The 15,353-nt window shown below is 49.4% G+C and overlaps 2 protein-coding genes across 4 annotated transcripts in view; one reads left to right on the top strand and one right to left on the bottom strand.

Annotated features, from left to right (window-relative positions):
• Positions 1 to 4,066: 4,066 nt before the first annotated feature.
• Positions 4,067 to 11,941, bottom strand: CDCA3 (cell division cycle associated 3). Its single transcript, XM_077345770.1, has 6 exons — positions 11,785 to 11,941; positions 9,597 to 9,775; positions 9,321 to 9,459; positions 7,069 to 7,332; positions 5,819 to 5,937; positions 4,067 to 4,490 (listed from the first exon to the last, which is right to left on the bottom strand). Exons 2-6 carry the CDS (start codon positions 9,714 to 9,716, stop codon positions 4,344 to 4,346), a joined length of 789 nt encoding a protein of 262 aa, XP_077201885.1. The 5' UTR covers positions 9,717 to 9,775; positions 11,785 to 11,941; the 3' UTR covers positions 4,067 to 4,343.
• A 235-nt stretch (positions 11,942 to 12,176) lies between these two features.
• Positions 12,177 to 15,353, top strand: part of USP5 (ubiquitin specific peptidase 5) — a 28,011-nt gene continuing 24,834 nt past the window's right edge. For 2 of the 3 annotated variants that reach the window (XM_077345767.1, XM_077345765.1), the window contains exon 1: positions 12,383 to 12,572. In XM_077345767.1, coding sequence (XP_077201882.1) covers positions 12,465 to 12,572 — 108 coding nt within the window. In that variant the 5' untranslated portion in view covers positions 12,383 to 12,464. Of the gene's footprint in view, positions 12,300 to 12,382; positions 12,573 to 15,353 lie in introns of those variants that run through there. The other variant, XM_077345768.1, reaches the window with a different exon arrangement.

Below are 15,353 nucleotides of genomic sequence, written 5' to 3'. Positions count from 1 at the left end.
TCAGAGAAGAAAGGCTCCGGCTGTATCCTTCGAGGCGGGGCCTGGGCGAGAATGGGGTGGGACATCATTTCCCTGCAACCCTCGCAGATCTCAACCTGCAGGCTGAAGGATTTGGTACCAGGAAGCTCAGAGCATGCTGAGTGAAGGAGAAGAGTCTCCGAGTGGCTGACAATTGCCCTGCCCTTCATCTCTCCACAACAAACACGCTGTGTGCTAGATTGGTCTGAGTGAACTGTGACTGTCTCAAGGTCACCCAGTAGGCCTCATGAGTATCAAGGCTGCTTATTAACACTTTTCCCTTCCTTTCCCTACAACACATGTCCTGCGAGGCTACCCAGCTGGCTGCACGTGGGGTAGGAGTGGGGAATCAACCCCAGTTCTCCAGATTAGCGGCCACCACTATGCCAAACTGTGCTAAAGAGAGGAAGAAAGAGAAAAATAGAATATAAAATAATATGCATAAAAAGATAGTGAAGAAGATATTGTTGTTGTTCGTTAGGTGCGAAGTCGTGTCCGACCCATCGCGACCCCATGGACAATGATCCTCCAGGCCTTCCTGTCCTCTACCATTGAACTCCCAGCCTCATGTTCAGAGCTTTCAGACTGCATGTCTGCTGCCTTACTACTCTGCACCACAAGAGGCTCTTGAGTTTTATTTGTTGTTGTTGTTAGGTGCGAAGTCGTGTCCGACCCATCGCGACCCCATGGACAATGATCCTCCAGGCCTTCCTGTCCTCTACCATTCCCCCGAGTCCATTTAAGTTTGCACCGACTGCTTCAGTGACTCCATCCAGCCACCTCATATACTGATTATTTATTTGATTTCTTGACTGCTACTCTCAGACCAAGCTGGCTCATGACGGTTTACAATAAACACCCCATTAAACAAAACAATAGCTAAAACAACAATACAATCCCTTAGCAGCATAGAAATCCCACTACAATGCCCCCTCCCAGTTTACCAGTCCAGAATAGACCAGAATCCTCTCCCCACCCCCACCACCCCACCAGACACACACAACCTCCAGGCCTTGGGAAAATATTCACGAAGGCACACTTCCAGGGCATTCTGAGGAAGGACCGAAGTTCTTCCACAGCCAGGCCTCAACCAAAGGCCTGGAGGAAGAACTCCATCTTGCAGACCATGCGGAACTGTGATAGCTCTGTCAGAGCCCTCCGCTCTTTCAGGAGCTCATTCCACCAGGCCGGGGCCAGGACCAAGAAGGCCAAGCACACCTCCCATGGGCTGAAAACCACCAGCAGATTCAAACCCAGAGTGAAGAGCCTTATTGGGGGCATAAGGAGACAGGCGGTCCCCTCTGATATGTAGGGCCGAGATCACAGATGGCCTTCAGGTCAATACCAAAACCTTGAACTCAATCCAAAATCCATTCAGCAACCAATGCAGCTGCCTCAGCACTGGCTGGATATTGGTCCTCCAAGATGACCTCGTGATGACCCTAACAGCTGCCTTCTGTATCAACTGTAACTTCCAGGTCAAGCACAAGGGAAGGTCCATGTAGAGCGAGTTACAGAAGTCTAGTATGGAACTGACTGTTGCATGGATCACCGGGGTTAGGTGCTCTGGGAACAGGTAGGGCACTAGTAGCCTGGGTTGGCATAAATGGAAAAGTGCCACCTGGGCTATTCTGGTGACCTGCACTTTCATAGATGAGGCATTGAAGATCACCCCTAGGTTCTTGGCTGTGGGCACAGCCTCAAGCCGCAGCCCATCCAGGCAGGGGAGCTGCCTTACAGATCCTGTTCCCTTCTACCCAGCCACAACTCTGCCTGAGCCATCTGGACACCACTTCCAAAAATCTGGTGAATGTTTCGGGTGGGTTGGGGGAGTTTGGCTGGCCATCCATCAGGAGATAGAGTTGGGTGTCATCCACATATCAGTGACAGCCCAGCTCAAAGCTCTGGGTCAGCTGTGCCAGAGGGTGCATATCGATGTTTAAAAGCATGGGAGAGAGTATCGCACCCCCTGCAGGGCTCTACAAGGGAACTGGTAGATATAAGCAGGGAGCATCGGATGGATCACTTGAAGAGGTGACCAAAGAGAACCCAGGGGAAAGTATATAGACCCAGGAACCTTAAAAACACTAGACTGTGAGGAAAAGAGGGCATTTACAAAGCTGTCGGCTGCAGAATAATTTTAAGATGGATGAATGCCGGCATTTCCTGCTACCTCTTTCAGCACCATGGACAGCAGCCCATGTGCAGTCAGGAATCCAAGCCCCATAAAGCAGGACTGAAGGTTTATTTTCACTTGTTATATTTACTTTCTTGGACATTACCTTTCTCCCCATGGGGGTGCTTATGTCACTTTCCTGTCCTTCGTTTTGTCCTCACAACAACCTTGTGAAAGAGGGTATGACTAGCTCAAGGTCACCCAGCAAGCTTTGGGACCACCAGGACTCAGACCTGGGTGCACCAGATCCTAGTTTAAGGTGGGTAAAAGTATTGGGCTGGAGCAGCAAAACAAAATCTGAGCCTAGCAGCACCTTTGAGACCAACAAAGCTTTATTCAGGGTGGGAGATTTCAGGTGTTTGCAGAAGTGTGCTTGCCCATGAAAGCTTGCACATTGAATAAAACCTTGTTGGCCTTAAAGGTGCCAGTGGACTCCGACTTTGGTCCGATCCTAACGTGACACTCTAACCCAGCCTTACTCAATTTTTTTACCATTGAGAAACCACTGAAACATTCAGAATACGGTTGGGAAGCTTAGCTGTGTATGTGCTCACCTGGGGCCTCTCCCCTTCCCACCCACTCCAGGCCCATCATTGGCCATATATGGTCATATCATCTGATGTTTAACAAATTTCAAAAATAAAATTAATTCCCACCCATTTGGGACATCCTTCAAGCATTCGCTGGCAGGGGCTCATGGGAATTGTAGTCCATGGACATCTGAAGGGCCACAGTTTGCCCACCCCTATTGGGATTTCTTGACTATCTGCTAAACAATGTGGGCTGCTTGCTTCCCTCCTGTAACCATGCTGTTGAGTCTCTGGAGAATCCCAGAACCACAGAATTGGAAGGGGCCAGACAGGCCATCAAGCCCAACCCCTGTTCCATGAAGGATCATAGAACTATAGAGGTGAAAGAGGCTAGACAGGCTGTATAGTCCATCCCCCTCAGCCTAAACCATCCATGCAAAAGTGCAAAGGGGGTTGGAATATGTACAGATGTGAGAGCTAATGTAGGACTCGGGTGAAATCCCCCAAGGCAAGAGAACAAAAGCAGAAATGTGACAGCCAGCCAGGTGTTATTTCAGATGCGAACACAATCACCAATGGGCCAGGCACCAGGATTAGGCCTTTCTCGCTCCTCCATCTGTCCTGGAGCACAAGGATACAGCCTTTGGGACCTTCTTTCCTAGACAGTTTGAAAACTTTCCCCCAATCATTTCCAGGGAGAGATAGGACCACAAAACCTTCACCTGGGCAGATGAGATTCACAGGCAGCAGAGGGGGGCTGTCCAGGGATCCCTCCTCAGACCATTCTGGGCTCACTGGCCCAGTTATGGTGGGAAAGTGAATCGATCAGGGCATGTGTCCTTCTTCCCTGGATGCAATGTCCCCTCCCTGCCAGTTGGCAACCCCCTAGGGCTTTGTCTGTACAGACCAACCATTTCACCTCCCTTTCAAAGCAAAGAAAGAGACTAGCTGGTCAACACAGCCCCTCAAAGGACAAGGCATACATTGACTTCAGCTAGCTCTTTTGCACCCTGCTGAATCCAGTCAAAGGTCCATCTAGTCCAACTTCCTGTTTCTGGCCTGGGCCAGTCAGATGTCTCACCTATCCAAAGTTATCTCCTTTGCAACTCAGGTATACTCTCCCTGTACAGGGAGGTTCCACTCAGCCATTATGGCTAATAGCCATCGACAGATCTGTTCTCCAGGATTCCGGGAGTCAAAAATAACGACCTTGAAAGACTGGTCAAAGTCAGTAGAAAGCAGCTCCTTGGCTTCATACAGCAATAACTGTGCGTGCTCCAAGAATTGTTCCCACAATCAGTTCTCCAACCAGCGGAAGGCAGCAAAATACTATAGACAGTGATTTCCTCACTTCAGAGTGAAATTTATTTTCGGCATGCAAGAAAACAAGGTGGCAAAAAACGGAAAAGCGGGGGGGACATTTCAGAAGAGAGGCCTGTACAAGAAATGCACATATAAGAAACAATGCAAGAAACATAGAAAACAGCCACTCCTTCCTTTGCCGGAAGTCAACAAAGCAAGTGGAAAGAGTCTGTACAAAGCCCCGTCATCTCCAGCTCCTTCCGCTCTGGAAGGGCTGTTGTCAGTGGCCAAGACGCCCGGGAAGGGTTGGAAGACAGCTAATTTTCCACCAAGCGACACTGCTGATTCTCCTTGTTCATGGAATACCCTCGGCCACAGCTGCTCGCTTTGATGGTCCGGCCTGGGGGCAACACTCCTTCTTTGCGCTCTCCTTGGCTGTCTGCCACAGATGGGTGCCTCTTACTCTGGAAAAAACAAATGAGGGCTGAAAAAGCCCTGGCTTTGGTCGAGGCCAAGAGAATAACTTGGGGAGGGAAATAAGTACGATACGTGAAGGTAAAATTATCTGTGCGTATTTTTTATAAACCCTTGCCGTAGCCCTTGGCTCAATGCAGAATTGACTGGCTGACTGAGGGGATCGAGCGTTCAGTAAGCGGAAGGCGAGGATCAATAACATTTGAATCAAGCAACAAAGATTTCTGGCCAGGCTGTAGCAGGGAAGAAAGACAAGCTCCTCTCCCCTAACTGCTTTCTCCTCCTGTGGAAGAGTAATATAACACTCTCACCTGGAGGGGAAATGACCTGGGAAAGAGATTAGCACATCAGGGAAACAAGTTCTAGCACCAAGTTTTTGTCTAGTGTTTTTTTACAGGAAATGAATGTGTGTTTGGAGGGAGGGGGGGAGTTCAAAAATGTAACACCCCCCCTCCGGTGGACTGAAATGGTGCAGACCACTCTCACCCTGCAGGTCTGTTGGCCCCCAGGCAGACGGGCCTGTTTGACTGGAGGGAGAGAAAAACAGGCAAAAAGTGTTTGAGCCAAAAAATATATATAAGAATCATTATTCATTCATTTTCCCACAAAAGAAATCACCTTCTTGATCGCATAAGACAGCCTTTCTCAGCTTTTTTACCATTGAGAAGCCCCAGAAAGATTCTTCAGGATTCGAGAACCCCAAAAGTGGTGCAATTGTGCAGAATCGGGTTGGGAAGCACAGCTGTGGACACGCCCACTCGGGGCCCCTCCCCTTCCCACCCCCTCCAGGCCCATCACTGGCCAGTTTGGGAGGGGAGGGAGCAGTCAACATGACAGTATATGGTCCTATCACCTGATAAACGTTTGACAAATTTTAAAAAATAGACAAAAAATTAATTAACCCCCCGGCTGAGAAAACCTGCTCTAAGGTGACAAATCATGAAACACAACTTTCTCTGAAGAATGGTCTTCTTTGTAATGAACAAGTAGATAAGGGAACTGCAAGTAAAGAATCTCTCCAACGACCTCGGGTGAAGTCGATTTCAACTTCATTGCTCCACAGGAGCACACGGAGGTATTTAAAGACGATTCTTTATTTACAATTTCTTTATTTATACTGGCAGGGGCTCATGGTCACTGTAGCCCACGGACACCAGGAGAGCCACACTTCAGCCAACCCTGGCCTATGCTCCAAAAGAATCTAACACCGCAGCGGGAAAAGCCAGGAGTCCAGAACACAAAGCAGGAGGAGGGTAAAACCCCTGGCCTCACAGATGACCCCTTCCCCTTGCCACCTCCTCCCTCCCCAATGACTCACCTGAGAAGCCAAGGAACTGGGGGAGTTGTCATCCTGCAGGACACTGAGAGGAGACCGCCCAGAGCCTGGGGCAAGAGCCAGCATTTTGCTGCTGGGCTTGCGTCTTACCGGCTTGCTCCCTGGGAAAGAAAGAGGCAGATGCTGGATTAGCCCTGGTGGGAGAGGCCCCGTCTCTCCCCACTCTTCCAAGGGAAGGTCAAGAGCATCACTTGCACATCCCTGCCTTTGGCTCTGGCTAAACCAGCCTTCACACATGGACACGTTTTGTTCTGACAGGCGATGCGCAGTGCATTCCTTCTCCACCTAGAGAAGGGTCCCTTTCCTCTGTGGCTGCAAAGGTGTGCGTGGCTTGGACTTGCTTGCAGCCATTCAACAAATAATCATTTACTTCTCCTAAGGGACCTTCAGAGGTGGCTTTGCCCTTGCCCACCTCTGTGTCATGAGGCCCCCTAGTGGTCCTTGGCGGAACTACCACCCAAATCCTTGGGGGACTCCCAGTCTAATATTAGCCAGGGTCGGCCCTGCTTAGCTTCCTAAAACTGATGAGATTGGGTTTGCCTGAGCTATCCAGTCAGGGCCATTCGGCAAATACTATTTGCCATGAATGCCGACACCGAGAACAGGCTCTAGACCAGGGGTAGTCAAACTGCGGCCCTCCAGATGTCCATGGACTACAAATCCCAGGACCCCCTGCCAGCGAATGCTGGCAGGGGGCTCCTGGGAATTGTAGTCCATGGACATCTGGAGGGCCGCAGTTTGACTACCCCTGCTCTAGACAGTATGCTCTGCATGCAGAAGGGAGAATTGGCTACAATGGCCCATTTGGGTCTGGATCCAACACAAGGCTCTACAGATTCTTGCCCATAGGGGACATTAGGCAGCCCTATCTGAATACTCCCCCATGTTCTTCCCTTCCCACAGCAGCTGAGTTGAGGGATCTGAGGGACCGCTGAAGAAGAGTTGGGTTTTATATCCCGCTTTTCATTACCTGAAGAAGTCTCAAAGTGGCTTACAATCACCTTCCCTTCTCCCCACCGCAGACACCCTGTGAGGGAGGTGGGGCTGAGAGAGCTCTGACAGAACTGATCTGTGGGAACAGCTCTAACAGGACTGTGACCGGCTCAAGGTCACCCCGATGACTGCCTTTGGAGGAGTCAGGAATCAAACCCGGCTCTCCAGATTAGAGGTCACTGCTCTTAACCACAACTCCAAGCTGCCACACATCTTTGACTAGGACAGTTCCGTCTCACCTGCAGGCCGAAGGTTATCCGCGGAGGTTGCCGCTGCTCTTGGGGCAGCTACAACAGGAGAATTCTCAGCCAGCTGCTCCCTCCTCTCCCCTTCTTTCTGGGACGCTTCGCCCGAGGAAGCCTCTTCCTTTGAAACCCGGGCAACAGAGTCCCCCCTGTCATGCTTCTGGCCCTGTGGGGAGGGCTCTTCAGAGAACAGTCCCTCTTCAGCTGCCGTTGCTGCAAAGGCTTCACTGAGCTGCTTCACTAGGTTGTTGATGGTGTCTGAGAGAGGCGAGAGACAGAGCAGAGGGTCAGTGGGAGATCCAATCCAGGGGAATGGGCAAGATCTAAATAGGGAGGGCCTCTGACAAGCACAGCATTCAGCACTAGGTTCCATCACCCGGCAGCAACAGAAAAAGCTGGGATTATTATACCCTGCTTTTTACTACCCAAAGGAGCCCTCAAGCAGCTGACAAAAACCTTTCCCTTTTTCTTCCCACGACAGTCACCCTGTGAGATAGGGGTGGCTGAGAGAGCTCTGTGAGAATTGCCCTGCAAGAACAATTCTAAGACTGCCCAGCTGGCTGCATATGGAGGAGTGGGGAATCAAACCCGGTTCTCCAGTTTAGAGGCTGCTGCTTTTTAACTCAGACACGATGCTGCATGCCTCAGGGACTTTCTGGAGTGTTCAGAGGGATGTGAGTGGCAGGACTTTGGAAGCGACCTTGAAACATGAAGAAGATTTGTATTGGGACCCCCCTCCCCTTCCTTTCTCTCAGACCCAGTGGAGGAACTTGGCAGACTGAAATTCAAAATACAGACACACTGTGAAAAGAAGTGGAAAAGAAGTAGTGCAGATCTTACTTAAAATATTGTCTGGAGAGCCACAGTTTGGTCACCCCTGCACTAGGTGTAGACTGTCACTCTACGGCACCTTAATATTGTTGTATTACTATATATAAAGACATATTTCCATATATTATAGATCAGCTGGCAACAGATTAAGCCACAAAACCCGATCTCTGTCTCAATGCCTCGGGATGCAAAACCTTATGCTGTAAACCATGAAGGTTAGAGAGCAGTAGAATATCCAAGTTGCTTGAAGTTCAGAAGCAGTAGAAAGCTTGGGAAAAAACAGCTGGTGTCTGGATTTAAACTACTTGTCTTGTCCTCATGGACATCTTTGGCAAGGCTTCTCAAAGTCCTTCAATTCATATTTCTGAAATTTCAGTGGGAGCAACTCCCTTTTTGGCCAGCACATTAAAGTACTGCAAAGACAATATGTATCTTCTATCTTTCAGGAAAAACTTGCAAAGTACAGTATACCTTCGAGCGAGTTCTCTAAATTCAGACACTGTTTTCATTCAGATCTGCGTTACTTCCTTTACCAGCCTTTATGTACAATAAAACCAGAGTCCAGTGGTTTTAAGACCAATAAAGATTTAAAACCCATTTAAGACCTTTAAGACCAATAAAGATTTATTCAAGGCGTGAGCTTTCGAGTGCAAGCACTCTTCATCAGACTAAGAACTGACCATCATAACAGTAGGAACATATAAGCAAAAGTTAATCCTGTTACGTTATTAAACTGTGTCACAGCATCCAAACACAGCCACATGATAACTCCCTGCCAAACCAGCCAATCAAACCCCTCAAACCTTGAATAAATCTTTGTTGGTCTTAAAGTTGCTACTGGACTCTGATTTTATTGTGCTACTTCAGACCAACACGGCTACTCATTTGAACCCAGCCTTTATGTAGCGTGTTTATATTTTGGAGGCTTACTACACTGCGATCCGTATTTCTTTTGAAACAGGCTGATGCTCAAGGCAACCCCTTGGGTCGAGGCCAGAAATGCCCGCACTCCGCAACCCAAAACACAAAAGCAGCACCCAGCCAGGGCATGGGAAGGCATCTGCACATTCAACTGAGACACTGAGGGCTGGGGCCACGGTCCCGGGATGAAGAGCATTTCAAAAGCATTTAAAAGGCAGGGAAACACTGGAGGGAGAACAGAAGAGTCCAAGCGCTTGGGAGACGATGCCTCGAGTCTATTGCCTCCTGGTGCTGATATCAAGAGGTTGACTGCTTCGGAATGTGACGTTTCCCTTTAGTCCCCATGGTTAGTGGCCACTCCTAGACCTGTCTTTCATACCTGGGTCTAATCCAACTTTAAAGTCACTAACTGCGGGCATTGCTACACCCTCCGGCAGGGAAGTCCACATTTTAATCCCTTCCTCTATAGAGAAGTCGTTCCTTTCCTCACTTACCTGCCACCACAGCTTTCATGGGCGTGCGTGAGATGCCAGGCGTTGGCGAACGGGGGTCCAAGTTTGGATTCTTGTCATCGCCTCCCGATCCCTCTTCCTTGGAATCCGGTGGGGGACTGCCTTGTGGGGAGCTCTCTACCTGAGGACAAAAGAAAAGAGAGCAAGGCTAACCAGTGAACCCAAGGGACCAAAACTGGGGCATGAGATGAGTGGAGAAGCAAAACCCCCGAGATGACACTGAACAGGTCAGATCCTCTCGAAGGAGAGCCATAGTACCTCTATGGGTGTTCTCGGGATCCCAGCCGTAGGGGAACGTGGATCGCGGACGTGTGCCAGGTGCTTGTTGAGCAGCGGCTTGGAGGCCGGGGTCGCGGGGGTGCTCTCGGAAGCCCCCATGCCAGCGGGCAGGGAACGCAGCACCCGCTCAGAGTCAGAGCCCACCACCGGTGGGGGATCTGCAGAAAGAAGACTCACTCTGCAGTCAGACAGTCCCAGGAAAAGGAAACCAGGACCCAAAAGCAGATTATTCCAAATCAGCCAATTTGGCACTTCAAAATACACAACAGGAGTCCCCAGCATGGTGCCCAGGGGATGCAACAGCAACTATCAAGACCTTACTTGACGCCCATCAAATGTTTTTAGAAAGTGGGCAGGGCCAAACTGGTCCCCTGCCCAGTAGTGCTTTAGATTTACTACCAGAGACAATTGGCTGAGAAGGTTAATTTAATATTGTCTCAGCAGCAGCTGCCACTGCAATGGATTTATTATCTTTTTCACAGTGTATTTTAGAATGCCACCAGCACTTGGACGTCCACTGTGTATGCGTGGCTCTGCCTCCTGTGGCAGACATGTTATGGTTGTGCCCACTACCCAGCGTCAGAATTCCAAATGTGCCCACAGGCTCAGAAAGGTTGGGGACGGAATGAGTCGCGCTCCTGGTACTGGTTCTTTCTGCCGACTTCCCTAGTACAGAACTTCCAAGACAGGATCCTGCTACACACAGCAGTAGAGACCTCAGTCCTTAATCATTTCTCCATCAGTTTGTGAACCATTTTGGGCAGTGCAATACTTTTCTGGGCAGAAAAGCCCTCTGAAACAGTTGACTTTTGCATAGTTTACATTCCTCTATGTAGGCTAGGGCTTCCCAATCAGGGGCCAGGGGAAGTCTGGGGTTCCGCGAGAGTTCCCCAGGGGTTACACAGACTATCCCAGAAATTCAGATGGCTGCTGACATCACTGGAGCCCCCTTCCCCTGTCTTTCTACAGGTCAAGTCAAGTCTTTCTCCACCATGGAAACAGTAAATGATCAATCGACTCACTGGCTGGCTCCTTCATCTTACTTCTATGCCCACTTGGTAAGCACACCCAAGTTAAAAAGAACTCCCTACAAAGAGAGCCAACAAAGTTTTATTGAAGATATAAGCTTTTATGGGCAAGCACACTTCTTCAGATACAATGGAACAGAATTTCCTTACATATGGGGGGGGGTAGTTGCCAGGAAGGGCTAACTAGGGGTCAAGATTTGTGCTTTATTTATTCATTCATTCATTCATTCATTTGCCACCCTTCCCTCAGGGCTCATTGAGGTTTATGTCAATTTCCATTTACAATAATTCAAAACCATTCCAAACATTTAAAAGTAATAATTTACATTGAAACAGTCCAAACATCATTTCTCTATTTCCAAGTGAAAGGAGAATAAAGTGCGATGGTGACACAATCCTCCAGTGTGATAAAAGGCACCATCAACTGAGCAATTATAGCTGAGATTGGATTAAGATCTGTGAATGGCAGCAAATTAGCATATCAATTCCAGAGTTAACAAAGAACAGCTGGCTTTCCATGTTATACCTGGCTTTTCTCTACCTTGAGCAATCTCAAAGTTGTTTAAGATTGCGTTCCTTCCCCCCACCAGGCAACAGACATCCTGAAGGCAGGTAAGGTGGGGCTGAGGCAGCTCTAACAGAACTGGCCCAGGGTCACTCAGCTGGCTCCATGTGGAGGAGTGGGGAATCCAACCCAGTTCTCCAGATTGTAAGCCCCTGCATCAAGATGTTTGTTCAGGGAATGCTGCTTCATTGTATCCAAAGAGGTGCGCATGCACAGAAAAGCTGATATATACAGCGAATAAAACTTTGTTGGTCTTGAAGGTGCCCCCAGACTCAAACCAACTCTCCTTCTTTGTTCTGCCACTTCAACCTCTATCTCCTTGCAAATAGGACGTCAGGGAGCCAGGATCCGGACTAGCCCTTCGCAGCGCTGTGCTAGTCTTCCATTTAAAGGGGGACTATAGGAGGGCGAATGCCGCCCCAGCCCTGCAGGGCCACCGCCCACTTTACTACCTCTGTGCCAACCTAACAACAGCGTGGCGTAGCGGCGAGGGCGTCGGACCAGCTGTTCGGAAGACCCGAGCTCGAATCCCCGCTCTGCCATGGAGGCATTTCAGGCCACCCACCCGACCTACCTCCAACAGCTGCTAGAATAAAATAAAGGACGGAGCTCGGAGGAGGGAGGCCAGCTGCGATTCAAATCTCCCGCCTCCTGCCTCCAGGCACCACGTGTCGATTCTGAGTGGGCCAAATGACTGCCATTCACTGTTACCACGCCCCTCATTCCGTGTCCGTTTTGGACCATCACCTCCCCCTCTATGGGCCGCCTGCGATTGGCAGAAAACAAAACGCGCTCTTCGACAGCGGTCTTCTAATGGTTTGCTTTTCTGTCAATCAGAAACGCGGCCCTCCCAGTCGTCTAATGAGGCGGAGGCTGCTGACGACTTAAGGTTTTCTATTGGTTTAGTGTTTTGTCAGTCCGTTGGGTGCCTCCCCTCTACTTTATTGGCTCGTTTAGACCAATACAAAGACCCGTGGCCCTTCTTAACGCCAATAAAAGCCTGGGAATAAAAGCATTCCCACTGGCTGGCGTTTACCGATTTCATTGGGTCAGGCGTCTGTCCTTTCAAGGAGCCAAAATGCTGATAGGGTAAGGAAGGAGAAAGGGGCGTAACCAGCCAAAGCTCCCCTCTCTCAGGGGTTTAAGGCCTAGACGGCGGCGCTGTTCTTTTGTGCTTCCCTCATTGGCTGGCAAAGGGGCGGCCTCTGATTGGTAGGGGTGGGGCCGTGGGTGGCATCCGAGAGAGCAGCTGTCATGGCGGAGCTGAGCGAAGCGCTGCTCTCTGTATTGCCTTCTATCCGAGTACCTAAGGCCGGCGACCGTGTCCATAAGGATGAGTGTGCCTTTTCCTTCGATACGCCGGTAAGCGCCCCTGACGGAGAGCTGAGCACCTGAGGGGACCCCGTAGATACCGCCGACTCCCCACCTCAGTCCACCCGGCCCGGGGGGAAGGGAAGCGCTTCGTTCGCGCGAGGCATCATGGGACTTGTATTCTTCCTGGGGGCGGGTGAGCTATCCAAACCCACACGCCAGAACCCCTGTGAGAACTACGCTTCCCAGCAGGCCCGGAAGGCACGTCGATATTATTTGAAAATTGGCTGTGCTTGCTGGGGGATGTAGTTCGACGGGGTTCCTTCACCGGTCTGCGATAGGCCCGGCTTCGACTGAGGGGAAACCTGCTGCCGTTTTCTCGGCTTCCATTTCTCCTTCTTATTATCAAGGCAGTTTTAATCGGAGTCGAGGCCGAAGGATCCCGGGCGTTGTAGTCCTCCGTGCTTGAGCTGCCCTGGGGGGAGTCTCCGAGCGGCCGCGCCTCATAAGACGGCTGGAGCCTCTGGAAGTATCTAGGCGCTTCCCGCGGTGGCTGCTGGGACATGGAGTCTCCCTTCTGTATGCCAGACGCCCGCTCTTGCCCTCGTGAACTACCAATCCCGAAATCCTTTTGGGACAGGGCAAGTGCCAGGCCTTTAACTGCCACAGCGCACATGGTGCAGCCTGACTAACTGGCGCTGCCCATCAACTCCCTCTATTTCCATCTGAAGGGTGCGCGAGTGATGGTTCCGCACACCTGTTTACTCTGGGATGGCAGACGATTCTGAGGCAGGCAGTCCTAATTCTGTCTCTGACATGCATGCACACACCCTTTGTGGGTAGCAATGCCCTTGTCATACTCCAAAAATAATATAAAAAAAATATTATATGCAAAAATGCCATGATCTGACTCCTGTTTGGCTGGTTGCTGAGCCAGATAAATAGGAATTGTGTAGCACTTTTATTATTAGATTTATAAACTACCCCTTCCTAATAGGCTCTGGGAGGTGTACAGCATTTAAAACTTCTCCATAGATAAAACAGTGAAACAAAACAAGTCATAAAACTATAACCCTGACTGCCCCAGCTATTCTACCTCTTTCACCTTGTTCTTATTTGTATGCGTTTAAGCCATCTGTGCTGATATACTCTGGAAGGGGTGTATTCTGGAGGCGGGAGGCCCAATTATTTAATTTGTTTGTCCTGGCCCCAACCATGTGCCTGGTGGAATAGAGCTGTTTTACAGGCCCTGCGGAACTTTGATAGTTCTGTCACGGCCCAGGGCTCCACAGACAGCATATTCCACCCATCAAAAGAGGTAACAAGTAGGGAAAGAAGATCAACCAAAGCAAAGTGTGGTCTTTCTAACAAAGACTACATAGTGCTTTGGCTGATTTCTATTCAGTTTCTTTTACCTACATATTTTATCTTGATGATGATTACTTAGGACTGCATACTCCTTTTTTTTTTTTTTTAACTGTACCATATTTTACCAGGCTGGGACCTGGACTGAAAATGTAAGTATAAATATAATAATAAAAAGCCCTGGCCCAGGTTGAGGCCAGATGTACCTCTTTGGGCCAGGGACCATCAGCATATTAGCAGTTGATGATCTTAGTATTCTTCTGGCGGCATATTGGGAAAGACAAATTCCCACTGAAGACCACCTGTTTTATTCAACAAATAAAACAGGATTTTATTGTTTAACTGTCAACAGGCTTACAGTCTAGTTAGTCTGCCCACATACTCTTATGTAAGATCAGCTCTGCTACTGAGTTTTGTTAAGGGAAACGTACATGTTAACGCCCTCCAGTCCCCGTCTTCCACACGGACGCTTAATGATAAAGCCGACACTGAAAAGCATACGTCCTGCAGGTACAGATAAGCCTGGAATGTGCAGTTAACCCTGTCCAGTTTCCACCACCTGGAAACACTTTTAAATAAGCACCGAAATATGAAAAGGAATCCTTGTTTAATGTTTTGCATCCCTCATTCCCACCTTTGCTTTCGTAGTCTCGAGATCTTGTCTGGCACAGTGACTAAATCTTTTCTGTATGCATGTTTATTTGTAGGGGTATGGAGGGAATTGTTTTCATTTGTTTTTTAGTAAGAAGCCCGAAAATGCACATAATGCAGGGTGGAACGTAATCACGTCAAATTAAATTATGATCAAGAAAAATCCAGTGATCATGTTAACATTTAAGACAGGAGTCCCCAACATGATGGCTTGTGGGCATCTTAGTGTCCTCTGTCACCTTTCCTGACATATGCCAAGTGTTTTCATAAAGCGAGTGGGCCCAGCAGAGCTTTTGATTGGCTACCGGGGGCCTGATTGGGCATACAAATTAAAATAATGTTGTTTCAGTAGCGGCAGCCACTACAACTGGAACAAGATAGTACCTTATTCCTTTCTTGGAAAAGAGCCTGCTTCTGCTTCCAAGTCTCCGCACGCTTCCTGCCGAGTAGGATTCTCACGTCACCTGGCCTTCCCCAAAGGAGTCTGCCTGGCAACTGGAAGTCACCTTCCTTGTTCGATCTGCTTGCCTCCTTTGTCTGGGCCAGCTTTTCTGCCCCAGAAGCAGCACTCCTTTCAAGACACAACCAGCCACTAGGTGCTGTTCCTCCTGATCCCAGCAGGGCATGGGCATAGTCTCTTCTGAGCCAGATGCCACTTCTTGCCTCCCAAGAATTCTGTGGGCAGGACTGAGACAGGAAATAGAGTTATGTGGCTGCACACTGCGTTGAGTAGCTCAGCCCTCGATCAGCCTTGCTCAACGCTGAGCTATTCGAGTACCAGCTGCTGGGATGGAATAGGGAATGGCTATTCCAGCT

The sequence above is a fragment of the Paroedura picta genome, chromosome 7 (assembly GCF_049243985.1).
Source record: "Paroedura picta isolate Pp20150507F chromosome 7, Ppicta_v3.0, whole genome shotgun sequence".
Taxonomy (NCBI): domain Eukaryota; kingdom Metazoa; phylum Chordata; class Lepidosauria; order Squamata; family Gekkonidae; genus Paroedura; species Paroedura picta.
Note: the sequence above shows the minus strand (reverse complement) of the source record. Positions and strands in the feature narration are given on the sequence as shown.

Coding starts and splice junctions, on each gene's coding strand:
- CDCA3 (XM_077345770.1), bottom strand. CDS start 9,716: ATGGGGGCTTCCGAGAGCACCCCCGCGACCCCGGCCTCCAAGCCGCTG. Junction 9,460..9,596: donor TCCCGAGAACACCCATAGAG/GTACTATGGCTC, acceptor TTTTGTCCTCAG/GTAGAGAGCTCCCCACAAGG. Junction 4,491..5,818: donor CCAGTTCCTTGGCTTCTCAG/GTGAGTCATTGG, acceptor TGTTTTTTCCAG/AGTAAGAGGCACCCATCTGT.